The sequence below is a fragment of the Akebia trifoliata genome, chromosome 9, assembly GCF_017979445.1.
Source record: "Akebia trifoliata isolate Shusen 1 chromosome 9, ASM1797944v1, whole genome shotgun sequence".
Taxonomy (NCBI): domain Eukaryota; kingdom Viridiplantae; phylum Streptophyta; class Magnoliopsida; order Ranunculales; family Lardizabalaceae; genus Akebia; species Akebia trifoliata.
In genome coordinates, this window is record NC_141383.1 from 18,977,818 (window position 1) to 18,998,668 (window position 20,851).

The 20,851-nt window shown below is 33.1% G+C and overlaps 1 protein-coding gene across 5 annotated transcripts; it reads right to left on the reverse strand.

Annotated features, from left to right (window-relative positions):
• Window positions 1-328: 328 nt before the first annotated feature.
• On the reverse strand, window positions 329-10,854 carry MED6 (RNA polymerase transcriptional regulation mediator-like protein). 5 transcript variants are annotated; one of them, XM_086453553.1, is made up of 10 exons: window positions 10,750-10,853; window positions 10,328-10,393; window positions 9,309-9,350; window positions 7,322-7,395; window positions 5,954-6,248; window positions 5,468-5,642; window positions 4,398-4,467; window positions 2,215-2,324; window positions 1,332-1,381; window positions 329-757 (listed from the first exon to the last, which is right to left on the reverse strand). In XM_086453553.1, the coding sequence occupies exons 5-10, from the start codon at window positions 6,205-6,207 to the stop codon at window positions 604-606; spliced, it is 813 nt and encodes a 270-aa protein (XP_086309679.1). In that variant the 5' UTR covers window positions 6,208-6,248; window positions 7,322-7,395; window positions 9,309-9,350; window positions 10,328-10,393; window positions 10,750-10,853; the 3' UTR covers window positions 329-603. The 5 variants fall into 5 exon arrangements, with proteins under 5 accessions (XP_086309679.1, XP_086309682.1, XP_086309680.1 ...); XM_086453556.1 differs by lacking the exon at window positions 7,322-7,395 and having other exon boundaries at window positions 10,750-10,854; XM_086453554.1 differs by lacking the exons at window positions 9,309-9,350; window positions 10,328-10,393; window positions 10,750-10,853 and adding an exon at window positions 9,379-9,509.
• Between the last annotated feature and the right edge of the window lie 9,997 nt (window positions 10,855-20,851).

The window sequence follows — 20,851 nt, forward strand, 5'->3', positions numbered from 1 at the left end:
AGTGTGGATTTAAGCTCTAGTTCATCAAATTCCCACCTTTTCTTTGGACCGATACATATTGATCTCAATATATATATATATATATATATATATATATATATATATATATATATATAAATAGATAGAGGATCTTGTCCTGGGAAATCATTTTTAACTTCATCTACCTCATCCTAACCTCTTGTAGAAAAGCCTTGATGTCTCTACCCTCAAAAATTAGTCTTCTACTTCCCCAAAAATCTTATCTCAGGTATGTAGGTTGAAGATGGCTGTTTTGGGAAGATCAATCAAGGGACATTTTGATTATTTTCATAGTCAGTCAGAGAAGACAGAGGTCAAAGGGTGTATGCCATTAGCTTGAAATCAAATCACAAAGGGTAAATCATATAGAAAGCCTACATTTCCCTAAAGATAATTTACAATTTTTGCTCGAACAGAAATTTTAAAAACAAACTTAACAGAAACAAACAAAAGTAAGTTTTGGTGATGGTTCCCCCATTGCTCATTGTCATCTCTTTTTAAAAAATTGTTGCTTCTGATCCCCTAAAAAATGAAAGGTTGGGAGCCTTTTTCAATGGAGGAAAAGTCAAATCAGGTCTCAAAATTTCATCCTTTTAGCAGGACCTTGGTCAATGATAGGGTCAATAGGGGGAAGTTGTGGTGCAGTGACTTGCTGATTATCAGGATCAATATTATCTGCTTCAGACGGAGGTGGTGCATAGCCTTCTGGAAATGGTGGTGGCGGTGGGGCTGGTGGGAGCTGCACAAATAAATAAGAGACAGCATAAACATATAATGATATTCAAAATAATGCAAATCTTATAAACGGCAAATTCCATGATTTGTTTGATATTCAGCAATCAATTGCAGGGGGTCCATCGATCAGTCAATTCAGTCAGTAATAGCTGAATTTTGAGATTTTGAAGATGGTCGATTAATTATTCTTCCCGTGAAAGGGTCTTAAATAACATTGTTAACTTGACACGTATAGATAGTGTACTTCTTGCGGCATTGACACTTGGGCAAATTGTAAATGGCACTTGAAACTAAATAGCTTGTTTGATGGTTCTCACTAGGTTACACAGATACTTCTAAATCACTGAAGTACATGTGTCTGATATGTGTGAAATTCCAACATTTGAACAGATTCTTGTGCAAAACTTACTTCATCTTTTATTTTCTTACAGTGGAATAATTTTTTTTTTTTTTTATATAACATTACACATGTGTTCGCTTTTCAATAGCATATTGTACTAACATTGCAAAATCCATTGTTTCCTTATCATTATATAAAAATTAATCTGTTAAACATTAACTAAAATGCACTGCTGAACCTGTAATCATGTTTTCTCAAGGTCCACTGAATCGGACAATTTTTGTTTTCCTGCTAAGTAAAGAGAAATGGTATTAATATAAAAGTTGGTTGAGGTAACCAGCAGAAGATACAAGCTAATATTGAAGAGCCACCCCAAACCCACACAAGAATCTAATCACCCACATTAGGCTTGAATATGTTCAAGTGGCACAAGCAGATTAGGCCATCAAAAATAACAAAAAATAGAAAATAAATGAATAAGAGAGGAAAATATTGATACTAGTATTGATGCCATAAAAACAGTGGTGGGCAATACCAATGGAGGCAGAGTATAAGGAACGGTGATGAGGGAGGCACAGGATTCTACAACCAAGGAGGTCAATGACATTAATTCCTCAAACATGACTCGACTAGATATTGTGGTCAGGCTCGTCAATGCCGGAAATTCTTCCTGAACACTACAAGGAGAGGATCTTCTAGCTCTGTCTCAAAAAGGATTCAAGACAAAACTAATGATCAACAACTACGATCTCCTATTACAATGGGTTTTTATAGATAACCTTGCCCAATTAAATCCCAACTAACCCTTCATTTATTTGTATCACACAAAGATGGCCAGAACATAAAACCCAATCCATCCATTCTTATACATTTACCAAACACTATCTTGGGTTATATCATGTACAATATCATTTGATATTTTTCCCAAAAGCCAAAAATTTCACGATGATACTGTGATGTTTGTGGTTCATTATTCAGTATTGAGAACAATAGGAGTATAATAACTTGATTCTTGTTATATCTTTACAATTCTTCTATGCTAAATACATATTCTCAACGACAACAAACATATACGTAAACATCCACAATACACATATGTAAGAAAAACAAATTGGAATTACCTTGCGTTGTAATGATGCAAGAATGTGGTCTACTCGTTTGACATCCTTAAAATCAATTGCCTCCTTTCCAACCTTTGGTTCAAAGGCAGTGGCTTCATTTTCACCATTAACTGCATCCCAAATACATAAAGATTGACTTGATATAAAACTGAATACTCACAAAAAAAGCAGCAATTAAGAACCCTAAATATATTTAATTAAAAGAGGGTGACTAATGTGACCATGGTATATTTGCATAAAGTAATTGAAGTTGAGCTCACTTTTCACTCCATAAAATGTATCTATTCTCCCACGAGAAGATATACTAATTCCTACATAGACAATGAAGGCAAGACCCTGGACTGGTAGTCCTCTAAGATAATACCACACCAGAGGTATGGACGGTGACAATGCCCCAAGCCCTGATGGGTTCTCAACGTGATTTTTAAATTTCTAATGAGAGATAAGGGAGGACTTGATGTTAGTGACAAAGGATTTATATGATAAGAATTTTATTAATTATTGTTCCAACAATATGTGTCATTGATTCTGTAAAAGGAAAAAAAAAAAAAATGGGGAATATCTCATATTTGGTCTGATTAGCCTTGTTGGAACCATGTACATGACTAAAGCAAAATCATTGACCTCTAGAATCAAATTGGTGATTGACATCAAATACTAGGCCATAGCAAAGCGCTTTCATAAGGGATGGGCAAATTATGGATGGTGTATTAATTGCTAATGAAAGCATAAGATTCAAGAAATCATTGAAGTATCCTAGGGATGGATTGTAAGATTGATCTTGAAAAGTTATCAAGATTCACAATCATTGAGAACAGCCCAATCGTGCATCATCAATTTGCTGACAATACCCATTTTTATGAATGCCTTTCAAATTCAGGTTAGGTTTCTCAGAGGTCTCATACATTGTTTCAAGGTGTTTGAGCATAACGATTAATCTGTCCAAAAGTAAGGTGTTCAGGATTGGGAAAATTACCAATATCTCAAAGCTATCCGGTGTTTTGAGATGTGAGGTGGTTAGTTTTCCTGCTTCATATTCGGGTGTTCTTCTTGCAGTAGGAGATATGTGGAATTGATTTGAGATCCAGTTATTGGAAGGGCAAGTGCAAGGAAACTATGTATCAGTCAAACAGAAGTGGGTTAACGTAACTGAATAATACCATTCGAGTATCCCATCATACTCTATGTCCCTATTTTCGATTTCTAGAAGCATTGTCTCTCAACAAACTAGCTCTCAAGATTTTTTATAGAATGATAAGGACAGAAAAATGCATCTCGACTGATTTGGTGTCTAAAAGGTGACAGGGTACGATTCGAGGAAGAATGTTGATGTGGTGAGACACCTCTCAAGATTAAATTTAGTGATTTATTTGAAACTTTCCAAAAACGGTACCGATCCCAAATTTTGTGGAATTAGGCCAATGGAGAGCCTTCTCAGGACTTTGGGTTAGGACGAAAAATAAATAATTGGGAGGTCAATTCAACCGTAAAGCTCATAAGATTTTATAACTAACACCTCAATCTCTCCGTCGAATGAGGACACTAGGGTTTGGACCAAATCTCACGACGATATCTTTTCAGTAAATTTTTTGTATCAGTCTTTGTCTAATTCCTAGGGGGTTCTCTTTTCATGCCCAGTTTATGCAAGGAATGTAATTCCGTCTAAAGTGATTTTTTTATGCTGTCAGCGGCTTCAAACAAGATTCTAATTGTGGACTATCTAATTTTGAGAGGTTTTTCGAGAATTTATGCTCTTTATATTAAGTGAGAGGAGAATATGTGGATCATGCTCATATTCATTTGCAATCTCGCCAGAGCCATCTAGTCCAATTTCTTCCTTCTTATGGATATTGAGTGGGGTTGTCCCTGAGTCTGTTTGTGCTGCTTTTTTCTTTTGAATGAAATTCAATGACTACAAAAAAAATCAATACGACCAAACTACAAAACAAAAGCACAATTCCAAAGGCAGCATAGACTGAGTTCTCTTGGGTAAATTTAGCAGAACATATTATACGTCACACGTAATGTATTTTCTCTTGCAGTGGTAATATTCTTGTAAAGGAGTGATCCATCTCCCAAGTATCATCATAACTGCCTAATTGCATTACTTAGGGTGTGCCACAATAACTAAAATAGAAAATAAAGAAAAATTAATGAGGTAGAATGTACTAGCCCCCAGTTACCAAATCCAATTTTCTCCAACTTCAAAGCAGCAGTAGTGAAAGCCTTTGATACATGATAAAGAGTCCGTCCCTGTCACATGTATATATGATCAGGATTTGAATAGTATCTCACAAAGGTAATTTCAAAAGAATGGAGACTAAATAAGATTCACTTGATGGAGAACTCCATAAAGTGTTGTCGTATCTTTCACTCATTGGCTGAGGACTACCTTGGACTTTGTGCAAACCATCTAACTTTTCAATAAATAATATAAATAATGAAAAAAAGGTATGCGAAAGTCACAACTCACAAGATTATACTTTGGAAAAGGTGAATATTCACAAGATTGTACTTCCGACCTCGTTTCTCTGAATTTCTCTATCATTTATCTAATTAGAAAGATGGCTTTGATGGTTGATTTACCAGCCATAAAACCAAATTGGTTCTCTGATATAAGCCAGTCGTTATATATATAAAATTGTGCCTATTATAATTTTTTATTTACAAAGATTTTCATTTGGTCTACAAGCCCAAGTCAATTTGCAACTCTAGGAATATTTGGCATTCAAACACTCAAGCCTATATGGATATGCAGCTCTAGCACAATTCACAAGCCTATATATATATTTTGAATTTGTACCATTGATTGTGTTCATCTATTTAAAAAGGTGGATGTGTTATGCTTCGAGGCTTAATACCTCAGGACCAGTGATTGTCTGGCCTTGCCTAACAAGTTACAACATAGGTTTTAAAAACACCAATTTAATGTGAGATTATCAAGGAAGCATGATGAGATGGAGTTGGAACGTAGAAGTGGTGTCATAAAATCTAACTCAAGAGCAATAATTACCATATCATGACTTTATAGATTGAAGTACGCATACCAAAAGCTTTAACTAAATAAGAACAAAGGAGTAGCTAAAATTACAATTCTGACCTTAATTGATCAAATCAGAGTATCCATTGATCTTAATTTCGAGAAGAAATATAACAATAAAGATATCATCACTGACATCCTTTGGAAAGAAAGTAGCTAAAATTTGTGCAAAAACATTGGAAGATCGAGAGAAAAGAGATGAAGAAAACTTACAATTCGAGCTGCAAAGACATTGCAAAGCTGTGGTGCTTGATAGATTGACCCATCTAAAACATAATAAGTGAGCATAGGCGTGACTTTCTCAGGACCATCTCTCTTTTGCTTCCGGAAGACGAAAAGATGAGGCTCCATAACTTCACTCAGCATGTATTCGATGCCAGTCATTTTCCTGTATGAAAACATATACAATTTGTATTTTTCATGGTGGTCTAGCCAACTTGTCTCCCAAGAAACAAAGATAAATATGAGGAATTTCAAACTCTATAGACCAATCTAAGCAAAATAAAAGAAAACAACTATTCGAGTATTCTAGTTACCAACCCTTGGTAACAAAAAATTTAATATTTCAAAACAAAATCAGTTCACCATAGATATACAAAAGGAACTACGATAACTATATTAAGAAAACTTAAAATTACCCTAACTTTAAAAAAAACATCAATAAGGCCAAAAGATTGAGTAGTGCTAGAGAGATCTTACGAAAGATGAGAGGTGTCTAAAGGGTGAATCGATCGCATTCTGAGCTGTTCATTATTGCAACTCAAATCATAGAAAGGCGACAAAGCGAAGTAATCAAAGACGAGATTTCGATCGAGAGGGTATGAATTCAACCATAATTGATCACGAAAGCATATTCCAGTCATGTCCGTCCCAGGAGGTGGTGCAGCAGACAAGTTCCCATCAAAATTAGGGTTTCCTGTTAGATTTTGCGGCATCATCGGTGTTGCGGCCATTTTTCCCCTTTTCTATTATGTGTCCTCCCTAGTAAAAATCCCTGCAAAATATGGGTAGAATTCAATAGGAATAAATTTTACACTTTTCAAGATCAAATTACATTATCATCCTCATCGAAATGGTGTGAAACACGTCCAATCTATTAGATTCAAAACCGACTCAAACACATTGATTAAAAATCTAGTGTTAATTGAATAGTGTTTGAGATTCAAGTTAGAACTGTGAACATCAACCTAGAATTATATTAAAAAATTGCTCTCAATTAATAAAATCATACCTACTGATTGAACCAGAAGCTCAACTCAAGGAAGACGATTAAACTGCTCAAAACAGTTTTTGAAATAATGGAGTGGCACACGAGTTGCACACAAATGACACACATTTACCATTAAATTTAATATTTAAAAAAAATAAGGAAAAGTCGAGTCTAGTATAAAGCATGTGTTTTGCACATGATTAAAATTTGTTAGACATGAAAAGAAACTATGGTTTCTAGTGTGAGGCAAGTGTAATTTAAAGGTCAATAATTTAAGAATGAAACGTTATCTGCCATATTCAGAATGCATTTAAAGGTCATGTAAATAAGACTTGGGATTAGTGAGCAAAAAACAATAGAAATAATTGAAGTTAGAAAACGCAAGGACAACTCAAGAATATCTTAAAGTTAAGCAATTCGTAAAAGGGCATCTCATGACTTCAGAAGTTGAACCGGGATACATATGATATATGATAAATTAATGGCAAAGATAGGGACCGGCAATGATATTTTTTTATTTAAAAAAAATGAACTAAATTGGAACGCCAACTACAAAGGAACTAACTTCAATTCATTTACATTCAGGGGCGAAGCTAGTAAGGAGCTGGTGGGGGCAATTGCCCCCACAGAACTTTGAGACACCCCTATATCTTCAACTAATTACATGCCCCATTTGTCCCCACTCCCTCACCTCTCTCCCCATTTACCCCCACACCCCTCATCTCCCTCTAATTTTTGTCCCCATACCCTCACCTCCCTCCATTCAAGTTCTTCAACTATACAACTAATGATAGTTTGCCCCTATTAAAAGAAAATCCTGGCTCCGACCCTGTTGACATTAGAGTTTGAAGATATACCTCTCTGGCAAGGTAAACCTCAAGGATTTAGTGCACACGAATTTGCATTTGAAGTTTTAAGATGAACCAAAACTCTGCAAACATAGAGATTTTAATACGATCAATTTAAGGACATGCAAGAAAATTCCTAATGATAAAGATTAGAGAATTTAGTACTCATGAATTTGCATCATGCTAATAAATTTTACAATGAACAAATCTGAAAACTCTGCAAGCACGCAAACGCAAAAGATAGTCTCCAAACAATGAACGTAAAAACTTCCCTCTTATTAAGGCAAAAGAAAGCATTACATTGTGAAACTAAAGTATGACATTCTCTTTTCTTCCACACAAGGACTGGTCTGGACAGACCATGCCACCTTGGAGGGCAAGTACCTTTGCCTCGGTTTTATATTTCACACAAACTGTGTCAACACACATATAGTGACATTAGATCTACCAGTCTATTACCAAACATGATGGCACTGATAGGCATGTCAATGGATACTAATCTAATCAAACATACCCATATCCAAATTCGAATACGAAAAAAAGTTGACATCGAATTCCAATTCAAAATCCAATAGATATCCATAACCAATATCTGAATTCGAATCCGATTAACTTATCGATATTGGATAATATATTATTTGAATTTGAATAACATTTATCAAAAAACCCTCTTTTTTTTTTCTCTCATCAAGTTGATTTTTCTTCATCAAAACCATTCATCTTCAAGATGCATCAGAAAAACCCCAATCTTCAACCTGTGTAAAAAAAAACCTTGATTTTTTTTTCCTCAAACCCATTCATCTTCAACCCTTTCATCATCAAAACCAGCCATCTTCAACCTCAAACCTCTCAAGGAAAGGATAGGATTTTGGGGGGAAGTAGAAGAAAATGAAGTATTGGGTTAAAGAACAAAGAATATTCTACTGTAGAGGTTTAAGATTTTCAAGGATATAATTTAAGAGAAAAATCAAGGGTTTTCGCAGTGGTGGTTAGATGAGATTGAGAAGAAAACCTATAATGAGATTGTTTGGATTTGCTTTGTTTCTTCTCCCCAAAATGGATTAGGTAAGAGAGAGAGAATACCTGAATCCGATAAGCATTCAAATATATAAAATTATCCGAATTCAGATCCGAAATTTATGGATAATCTTCAATTTTTCGAAAACGAAATCAAATTTGGATTCAAAATTTTGACTATCCATTGATACTCCTAGGCATTAAGCCTATTTTCCAGCCAATTAGAATCAATATCAATACTTATGTTTTGTGAGACACATATTGGTTTCCATATTCCCATAATGAAACATTCAAAGAAAAAAGGCCTAAAATTGTAATGCAATAGCCCAAATTCAATATACAACAACCCTCAAATAACCTAAACATGAAACAAATATATGGATATAAGCAATCCAAAATAGAGTTGCAATAGCCCTAAACAACCTAAAATGCTAACAATTTTTTTTTTTAGAAAAAAATAATAAGGTTTCAATCAACCCTAAAAACCAAGTCACAACATCCCTAAACCAATAACAGAAAATGATCACCAAAACCAAACCTGAAATGGTCTAAAAAAAAAAAAAAAAACAGGAGGTTAATCAACCCAAAAACTGAATTCCACAACACTTAAATGCCAGAGGAAAAAAAAATACGAAACAAGCAATTGTAGACTTGTGGTAGACCTATAATTATCTTAACCTCCAAAATAGAAGAAAAATTAAACTAAAGGGCTAAAAAAATTAAAATTAGATTAAATATTTGACAAGATAAAATGCATAAACACCTCAAAACATGCAAACCCAAAGAAGAGAAGCTCAAAAAACAAACTTGAACATGGATGAGATCCCAATACACACATCACAGAAAAAAAAAAAAAAAAAAAAGATTTTTTTTACAGAACTCAAACTTGAACAAAAAAACAATGCCCTAACCTTGAAAATGTTTATGTAAAAAAAATTAAAATTGTAGAAAGGTCAGCCAAACGTAAGAGCAAACATACCACTTAGAACCCCGTTTTCAAAACTTATTCAAGCACCAAAACCTGCAAAATCAACAAGAAAAACTTAAACCTGAAATGAGCACAAGCGTTCTGGAACTTAGATCAAGAAGTTAGGAGTGGGAATGACAAGGAGAAATCTTCAAAAGAGAATGAGAGATTGGTGGGCAAATCCTTTATAAATGCACACAGTTGGTGTGGCAATAGAAACTTCTTAATTAATTATATAGAGATTTAGCAGGCATACCTATTTGTTGCAATTTTACCAAAACTCCCTTACTTTATCAAGTTTGTTACCCAACAACCTTACCTTATGAGCCAGGCTAACCTGATTAGTTTAATAAGATTAGAGTTGTTGGGTCCACATGAATTATCACGTCAGCAATCAAACACCACAAACTCCTAGATTTCCTTAAAAAACTCGTATTCAGAAAATAAAATAAAATAAGGATCTTTTTTAAGCTTGATCCAAGATCTTGAAAATAGACGGCGTAGACGGCTACTTAACTCTCAAATGTAATATTAGAATTCAACCATGAAAATTATGTTTTGTGAAAGTTCTTAAAAAAATTTCCTTTTAACTCTGTGGCATCAGATCATGCTATTCAATGTTTCAAATTGATGGGGTAAGGAAACTTTCCTTACTAAGTGTTTTTTCTTATTTAACAAATATTAGAGTAAGATCCACGTCTTTGAAAATGATTAAATACCTGTAATACCTAGGGGTGCACATGGTTTGGATTGGTTCGGATTTTGGCAAAATTGGAACCAAACCAAACATAATCGGTCCTACAAATTTGGAACCAATCCAATCCAATTTTGGTTCAGATCGGTTCTCGGTTCTCATACTTATTATTTTCAATAGAAATAAAAATCATGAAAAAATAATGAATCAATCCAATAGTAATAAAAATCATAAAAAAAAAAAAAATCATGAACCAATCCAAAATACTTGTTATTTTTAACACATTAAAAATAAAAATCAAGAAAAAATTAGAAAATAAAAATTATTTAACACTTACCTTGTAAAGGATGATTGAAGATCAAAGTCAACTTAAAATCAAATATTGCTTGTTGCTTGTTCAAAGCTGAATCCATCATCAATCAAGAAAATATATCAATCATCAACAACATAAAGAAGAAAATTATGCATTTATGCTAACTAAATGATTAGAAGATCTTAGGATTCGGATCAAGCCTCCCAAATTAGTTTGGAGACTAGAAGAGTCCAATTGAATTCCACCTCTTAAAGGTAGTTTCGGGCTTTTGGTCTCTTTAATGTTTATTCTTTAAAGAGAATGGAGATTAGAGAATTCCACCTCTCCATTTCTCTGGTTCGTCAAAAATATAAAATTACAAATTTCTATTCTGAAATTTCCGTTCTGAAATTTCTGTTCTAAAATTTCTCTTCGAATAGAAAGGAACATCAGAGAGAGAGAGTTACCTCTTTTCCGACGAGGTGGCGAGGTGGGCAAGGGAGACGAACGAGATCGATAACGACAGCGGCTAGGTTTTCGTTTTCAGTCTGTAACTGGAAGAAGAAGAGAGATAAAGAAAACGAAAATTTTATTTTTAAATAATTTAAATATATACATAATTATATATGTGTATAATTGGTTCGGATTTCGGATTGGTTCGGTTCTTTTATATCCTTAATCCGGAACCGAACCAAATCAACCGGATTTTTTTCGATCCGTACCCGAATCGTGAGTGTGCTCAATCCAATCCAAAAACTTCGGATTGGTTCGATTCTCGGATTTACCCAATCCAATGTGCACCCTTAGTAATATCAATTAAATACTTATTATATCCTCCTTATTTTTCGAGAGAATAGATAAAACTAGGTGAATTAGAGCGACTCCATCACACTCTCTATTCCCTCTCAAGTGCACTTTTGAAGAGTTAAAATTTCTCTAACGTACTATCTATCTCACTATTCAATGTGGTTAATAGGATTTTCACTATCCATTTTAGTTAACAAGGTTGGACTCTCCATCCTCCAATTGCTATTTTGGAGAATCATTTTGAATTTTAGGGTCTGTAATGCATTAGCCAACTCTATCTCCATTTTGGGTTGAATTAAAAGATATTAAAATATTTATGAATAACCATTTTGAATAGCATGGTTGGAGTGCATGTTAAAAAATAAATATATTTATTTAGTGTTGATTCAAATAAAATTAATTTAATTTATTTTCAGTGGATTTTTTTATTGAAAAAATCTTATTGGTTATTGTATTTTCCCTTGGATTAAAGTTTGTTCTATGAAAATAATAATTTTAACTCTCTTTTACAAATATTTTGTAAAATCACATATTGCTTTTTAAATCTTTTTAGAGGAATTTTGAAACCTATAAATTAGAGTCTCTTTTCCAGTCTTTCTTTATTCTAAAAACTCTCTCCCTAATGGCTACTTAGTTACATGGGAAAAACAAAATAATTTGGTTTTACCATATATATATATATGAGGCCATTAGATATGGGGTGGTTCGGGAGCTGAAATCTAATTTTTAATTCGAAATTTGTTTAACAGTTGTAAAGCACGGGAGTTGTTAAAAAAATTGGTCAATTACAAATTCCTCGCTCAAAAATCTTTTTCTTTTTTTTATTTCTAAAACTAAACCTAAAACAAATCTATCTTTATATATCTCTCTCGTCTGAACTCTTGAAAATCTAGTTTACAATTTGTCTCCTCTTTCGTTTGAAACTAAGAGGAAAAAAAAAAAAAACTTCTCGATCTAAACTCCTCACTTTTGTTCTCTCGTTTTTTCTCCTTTTTTAAACCCTGATAGGATCAAGAGGCCATCTCTCTCTCTCTCTCTCTCTCTCTCTCTCTCTCTCTCTCTATAGTTTTTTTCGAGAATTTCTAATATGGGTATGTGATTTGTTGATATCTTGATCTTGTTTGCTTTTAATTTTTATGAGATGGTTTGTTTATTTATTTTGTAACTTTTGTGAGTGGGTTCTAATTAAAAATTGATTATTTTTTCTCTTTAAGGATTTTTAGTTTCTGATTTATACTATTTGTCTAGTTTTATCAAAGATTCGTCTGTAGATTTTTGTTCATCTAAGTTGAGGAGACACCTTGGTGAAACTTAAGTCATGTTTGATTTTATTTTAAATAAAGAGATATCATCCAATTAAAAAAAAAAAACATTCGTTGGACAAGGTCAAATGTATAGCTTGAAAAAAATATTTCTCCCCTCTTTAAGTTCAATGTTGAAATGCAAGTAATCATCCAATGATAAGGTCTTATGAACAATCTTTAATTTATAGGACCATTGGACTTAATGATTCTTTGGGCTCTCCAATTGTTAATATTTGATGTGTAATGACGTTTTCATAATGTTTCAAGATATATTCCTTTAAGCTAAACTAAACATTCAAGTGATGATGGTGATAGGTTTGTGTCTATCTGATTTTAATTTTTGATTAAAACAACAATAAAATAGTTTGGACGAGATAATATTTCCTACAATCATCCATTAAATGTAAAAATTCTCATATTAGCTAGAGTTCTGAATATGAAACTGATACAGTGCACTTTTGTTAAATACAGGGAAGCATGAAAGATGATGTACCATGATTTTAAAACTCGTTTTCGCATCTTGTCTCGTCCAGGCCTGATACCGAGTCATCTCGGATGAGTTTTCTGTTATGTTTAAGACTTCTCGTGAGACAAATCAAAAAATTGAACGTGAGTCTTAAATTTCTGTCAAAAAATGATTCTGTGAGTTGGTCTTGTTCAGCTCCGATACCGAGTTAACTCAAATGATACATCTCGGTGTCAAACGAGTTTTAAAACCATGTGATGTACAAGCATGATAACTCCCCTGATGTTGAAACTGATCACACACAGTGGCCCTTCTTGGGTGGTGGCAACATGTTTTGCTTGTTAGCTAGCATCACGTGCCACCTCCTCTCTTGTCATTTTGAATAACTTTTCATCACAATTGCTCGATTTAATGAATAACATCTTTGCCTTGAAGACAATCTTACATAAGATTGTTAGGTAGCAAATAATGTAAAAAAGGGGTGGGGTGGCATAGATATAAGCCCAATCTATTTGTTGTTTACTAGTGCCACTCAATGATGCAGGTTGATGGTTTCTAGTTGAAAATTTTGTCTTTTGGAAACTTAAATCACTCCACTCCTTTAGTTGATTTCTAGTATCACATGTAGAAGCTTCTGCCATAGCAGAGATTGCATTTAAAGCACTCCTCATCCCATTCTGAATGAAGGGAAATGTAGTTGAGTACTGACTTTCTAAAGGAATCCAATAAAATCTTGTACAAATGGTGCCACTGCACTACATTAGTTGAGTTCCTGACACGATGATACATGTGAGGTAAGAGTATATGTGACTTGGTCAATTCCTACATACTTGACTTGCAGTCAGATACTCATATGAGACTCCCCCTCAACAACAATTTCGTGATCACAAGATGCAAAATGTGTAAAACATAAAACTAATACTACTACATTGATTCAAACTAATACTTCAATGGTTCAAATTAAACTTCAATTCATAAAATATTTCACAATTAAAAACACTATCACACTAAACTTCATTAGTTAAAACTAACCTAAAACTTTCACTGGCATTCGAATTCAAATCCAAAATCCGAAGGATACTATATAACAACATCTTAATTCGAATCTGATTTACTTATCGGATATCCGATAATATCTTACTCGAATTGAACTCAAAGCTAACTTCATGGAAATGTAACTCAAAAAATTTTAGAAAAAAAAAAAAGGTGTACTAATCTTCAATTTGTACCCAAAAAAAAAAAAAAAATCCTTAATTTTTTTTTTTAATTAGTAATCTTCAATCTTGTTTTGCCATCTACAAATCAGTCCTCTTACAAGGGATGAAAGGGATTTCCTTACATTGGCTTGTGGTGAATATTTGGGGGTTGAATAAGTTAAAATAGGGTGAAAGGGATTTTCTTACAATGGCTCATGGTGAGGGTTTGGAGGTGTTGAATTGGTTTGAAATTAAGGGTTTTCTTACAAGGAACCAAGGTGGGTTTGAAGATGAGGGAGGGAGAGAGAGGGAGAGTTACTTGGAAGGTGATCGGAGTAGATGGATTCGCCAAAGAAGGTGGTAGTTCCTTGTAAACCCCAAGTCGAGATGCTCGGTTGAGAGTGGAGAGAGGAGGAAATGACGAAAAAAATATTTTATTTTATATATAATTAAAATATTTATATCATAAATCAGATCGGATATTATCGAATCGAATGTGTCGATATTCGAATCTGCATCCGAATTGAAACACATCTGGATATTAAAAACTAATCGAATTCGAATCCAACATCCAAAATTTTTGAATAATATCTAAAGATTTAGATGTGAATTCACATTCAGACTCTGAATTTCGACTATCTATTGACATCCCTATTAGAACTATGACATGATACATGTAAGAGATAAGAAGTTTAATGGGAAACTTTGACAATATTATGTAAAACTTATAGATGCCTTAATGGCATCAAAATTAGCATAATGAATGGGGTAATTTAAACTGATATGTTGAATATTATGTTGGTGATATAAGTAAAATTAGAAGAAGACGGGTTCCAATGCATATTATTAAATCAAGAAAGCAACAAAAGTTCTTGTTGAATGAATAATGGAAAATAAGAATCTAAGATATGTGTGTCGTAGTAATTTACACATTTGAAAATCCATAAAGAAGAATTTTTTTACTGGATAATCTCTTCATTTAAAATAAAATTAAATATGACTTAACTTCACCAAGGTGTCTACTCGACTAAAATTCACCAAAATGTTAAATGGGTATACTTAGACAAATAAAAATCTATAGGAAAATCGTTGATGAAACTAGATAAGTAGTAAGAATCACAAACTAAAAATCCTAAGAGAGAAAATAGAATCTATGGAGAATTCAACTCGAAATTTTCAACCTGTGAGAAACAAAAAATAGAGAAAAACACACGTCGAAAAAAAAAAGCAATCACACGTACAAAACAATATTTACGTGGTTCGGCAATTTGCCTATGTTCACGGAGTTGCATGGATTTCACTATTATAGAGAAAAATTACAAAGTGCGGTTCAAGTCCCAAAAATGACAACCAAGACCTTAAAAAATCCTAATCACCAAAAACGGCTTCTATATACTGCGCACATAATTCACAATGGATTACAAAACGGGTCCAAAGCCTCCACTCCTTGGACTAAGCCTCAGAAAATCTCCTATCAAAATACCATGTAAACATTATTCGGGTTGGATTGGGTCATCAATCGGATCAAACATAACTAGGCTCTACAAAGCCCAACAAAATCAACTTTTAATCAGAACCCACCAACAAAAATAAATAAATAAACCATCATATAAAAAATCAAAACAAACAAGATCAAGATATCAACAAATCACATACCTAGATTATAAATTCTTGAATAAAAAATTAAGAGGATATAGAGAGAGAAATATGGCCTTTCGATCCGATTAGAGTTTAAGAAAAAAGAGAAAACGAGAAAATAAAAAGTGAGAGTTTAGATCAAGAGGTTTTTATTTATTTATTTGCTTTTAGTTTTAGACTAGTTTGTAAACTAGGATTTCAAGAATTTAGATGAGAGAGAAGTGCGATATATAAACAGAGAGATTTGTTTTAGGTTTTTTGAGGCATGTATTTGTAATTGACCGATTTCTTAAACAATTCTCATGCTTTACAACTAAAAAGCAAATTTTAGTTTAAAAATTAGATCTTAGTTGTAGAACCTCCCCATATCTAACAGTCTCTTTCTTCTGTTTTTACATATGTTTTCTCCTGTACAAGTCAAACGCCCCCCATAGATACTAATACAAAAATAAATAGAGAATTTTTTTTTCCTTTTGGATAAGCTCCAAATCAATTAAAAGGGTGTCGAATGGGCTCACAAGTTCTTGGATCCAAACGGGTGCTTAGTGGTTCTAGAAAGTGCCTATTTGGATTTTGGTGTAAAGAGTGCCTTGTAATGGGTTTTCCACCCAAATGATACCTTCCAATGGGTTACGTACCTATTGAGTTCATTTTTGAATGGATGTGAGCTTTGAGATTGTTCCTTATATATAGAGATCAATTTTATCATAAAAAATAATTAAAAAAAAATTAATCCCTCTCTTCTTAGTTTTCTTCTAATTTAAACTTTTTCACTATTTTCTACAAAAGAGGCATTCATGTATGTCAAAAATTATGTGTGGCAGATTATCTCTAAGTTAGTGCAAACTTTGAGAAAATATACAATTTGATAACAAATGGGCTCTGTTGTATCGTGAAAAAAAATCGCCAACAACCCAATTGCATCTTAAATTTCAAACGGAGTGGGGGCGTCTGTTGTCTATAAGACAACGTAGATTACCATGTGCCTCAAAGAAATTTCCCATTATTCCATTTTTTTTTCTATTTTTCTCCACTTAAATTTCAATGATGCATACCCTTTGAATGTTCAAAATGACTATCCACAATAGAATGGCCATCCATTATGACTAGTCCTTTTTGGATATTCCTCTTGGAGTTACTCTTACAAGTATTATTTTAAAAAGGATGTGGATCCCACTCCAAGATTCATTGAGTAACAAATTTAATAAAGTAAGGGACTTTTGTGAGAAAAATGCAATTGATAGGTGTACCCCAGTAAATCTCTCTCAATTATAAGGTGATTTAGATGTTCCACTCCTTGTTTTGTTGAATATTTGAGATACCTTATATTTTGAAACTGATGACATAGCCCCCTGACCACAACCTTCTCTAAGAGACTAACCTAAATGACTTTGTTTCCAACATCTAGCCATAACCCTTGATTTTTCTTCCAAAGGCCCATTCTCTTCAAGCCTCTATAGTAAAAATTTCTAATTTATTTGGCATTGTATTCAATTCATCGTGCATGTGCCAGTTTACTTAGTTGTTGAAGTCTATGGGCGATGATACCATAGAATTGGGTTCAGTTCGGTCAACATTGAGTTATTAATCTCATCAAAGCAAGTTTATCAATTCAAACAAATAACATTCAATGCATCGTTTTCATTGTTAACCTTACTGAAAAGTTCTATTTTGTTCTTGTGATTTTAAAGTTGAAGGACAATATCTTGAGGTTGATTAAAAGTTTGTGTAAACCCCAGTGGTTGAAGACGATAGATCTTGAGAGAAAAATCAAAGTTTTTTTTTTAAATCAAGAAGTTGGTGGTTAGATCATTTATGTTATTTTTGTAAGCCTCACATAAAAGATTGTGGTCAAGGATTTATCTAATCAATTTAAAAGCAATGGTCGAAGGTGAAAGATCTTGGGAGAAAAATCAAAGTTTTTTTTTATATTTTTCAATCAAGAAGTTGGTGGTTAGATCATTTATGTCATTTTTGTAAGCCTCACATAAAAGATTGTGGTCAAGGATTTATCTAATCAATTTAAAAGCAATGGTCGAAGGTGAAAGATCTTGGGAGAAAAATCAAAGTTTTTTTTTTTTTTTCAATCAAGAAGTTGATGGTTAGATCATTTGTCATTTTTGTAAGTCTTGTATAGAAGATTGTGGGCAAGGACTTGTCTCATCAATTTAAAAACATAAGGGGTAGGTGTCATGCCTCAAAATCTTAACACGCAAAACTATGTTCTTGACAATTCTAAACCAACTAACAATATATGTTTGACTAAAAAACTATATCATCCCAATTATAATTAATAATCAATAAATTTCATAAAATTTATTCCTCGGGATATATAATAAAATTTCAGGGCATTACAATAGATATCTCAAATATTCACGAAAAGCCAGAGAGATGTATATGAATTATTTATAATTATATTAATTTTGTATAAATAATTGCATAATTTTTTATACTAGAGAGTACAAATTTCTAATGATATAAATACCAACCCCTTGGGGGTTGGTTTAGCGGTAAAACTAACATAGGGGTTTGCTCCCTCTGATCGTGTGATTATCTTGATGAACTGTATCTTCTCAAGGATCATCCCATGGAGTTGGGAGGATGCACACCAACATCATATCTACCAGTTGAATGTCATCATCCATTGTTAATAACATCATCTTAAAGAATGGGCCAAACAAAACCCTAGTTAAAATAATTTAAAATTTTATGTTTTTTTTCTTCTTTTCTTAATCTAATGACATTTTAGTAATTTTAGTCTTGGAAGAATATTTTGAACATTTTGCATAAATTTTCAAATTAGTCATTTTCTCGTCACTAGTCAATGACATTGGATTTTGGTCAAAGGGGTGAGGCTCATATTGCATCTTAGAAAGATATTATCGCCAATTTTGTAGGGGGTATTGCTAAAATTCCCTTTTAATACGGTACTTCTACCATCCATACGGAAACCAATACTCTATTCTATTGGGAAAAAATGGCTTGAATGTACATCATACTATAATTAAGAGTTATCCCATCAGAGTGAAAAAGGCGATCGAAGAAGAATGCTGTACGCACTTAGTATTTCTAGGTGTTAGGAAGATTTTTGCCCCAAAGGACTATTAATTAAACCACCAAACTTTTTGCACTATGGATACCAACCTAAAAGGGGCGTGAATTTGGTTTTAAGGACAACGACTCCTTCGTGCTTTAATAACATGAAAATTGATAAGTTCTTTCCAATCTCCATGTTCTGCAATCTGTTTGTGATTTATAATTATTTGTTTCAAGATCACAAAACTACCAACATACAATACTTAGTAGAGGTAAGGATGAATGTTGGTCACAAAGTAATTTCAATTGTGTTGGTGCATGGATCAATGACGTAAAATGCCTACACAGAGAATGACCATGGAGCGATCGATGTCTCCAAAGTGAAATCTGAAGCGTGAGTAGTTTGAGTCATCCCCTACATGAGAGAATTCATCTTCCACCCGCAAAGCTTGGAGTGAATCCTATCAAGCATAGGTTGAAAGAGACCGGTATAGATTCTAGAATAAAATAAGGGTAGTCTCAAGTATTTTACTGGTAAACAAACCACTTCCTAATTTTAGCTTTGGAATCATATTTTGGACATTTTGCATAAAATTTTAAATTCATCATTACCTCTTCACCGGACTTTTGGTCTTGGGGTTAAGCCTTATATTATATTTTGCATAAATCCCTATCATCACCAATTTTATTGGGGGAGTTTTATTAAAAATCCATTCTTAATATTAGTGGGCCCTGCACGTGCGATGCACGTACGGAGTGTATGATCCATATCATATTTTGAGTCTTAATGTTAGTAATATCTTCTGATAAATTTTAGGACGAACACATCCTTTGAACCTCCAAAAGCCAAACTAATTTAGTCAACTCTCTCCAATGGATCCATAAATAAGCTTCTTATGACAATTTGAAAGTGTGATTCATAATAAGTGAGGAAAGCCAATTAATCATTATTATGATAAAAAGCAAAAGAAATTATAAAATACACACATACACACTTCAAGTTCACCTCCATTATAAAATTTACTTGGACTTCCACATTACGTTCAACAAGGTTTGAACCTAAGTCGTGGGATCAACTCTCCTCAAGTCTCTTACCACTTCACTAAGTGGCACCTTAAAAAAAATTGTTCCTTAAATAAAACTATAAATCATGTTTTTTAAATTATTTCCATCTTCTTGAAAATCATTTAGGACGTTTTTATAAGAGAAATATAAGTAGATAAATCTTTGGATACTCCTAACCATGGAATTGGATAGCCTTATGGTTCCTATCTTTCCTTAATGTTTATTTTCTTCTATTTAATGAAAAATATAATCCTGTAAAATCATTTCAATACAGTCAAGGCATCAGATCTTTAGACCGTAACTCGAGAGATTTGTCTTAATCAAATATGCGTTTGAAATATATCCACACAGACTACAAGGACAATATGAGGTCAAGTCTTGTACAAAATGACCATTTTCAAGGAGAGAACAAGATCTCTTGTAATGCATGTCAAGAACTGCTTCCACGTGAAAAAAAAAAATGTTAAATTTGTACAATATGATGCTAATAAAAGATGGTAGTTTGTAAAAGTGACTATGGGTAATAATATTTCTTTCACCATAGGTTTTGTTTATAAAAGATTATAATTTGTTAAAATAAAATTTTATGCTTATAAAGGATCGAGGAATCTTGCCTCACTATAGTTGAAGATAGTGGTCATGATCCTAGATTCCTAGATAATGTGAAAAACCCTTTCCACAAAAGATTCTCCTTTGCATAAGATAAAGGAGGTTCAGCCATGATGAATCCAAACCTCAAGCTAGGGAAAAAAAAAATCCCTCATCAAACCATTTATCTAAACTTCAAACAATATTGATTGATCAAAACAGGCAATAACACAGTACGAGATGATCACGCATGGGTTTTCACTGTGGATGATCCCCAAAAGTTTAAACCAATGTTATACAAATTCAAAGGATTTAGGAATTTTGCACAAAACTTATTGTGTAAAATTTCAAATAATGTAGTTCAAGAAAGAATAAAAAACAATAGAATTACATGCACAAAACAATTTCTTAAGATCATCGTTATTATTGGTCGTCAAAGACTTACCCCAAAAATATGGTTGGGGTTGTC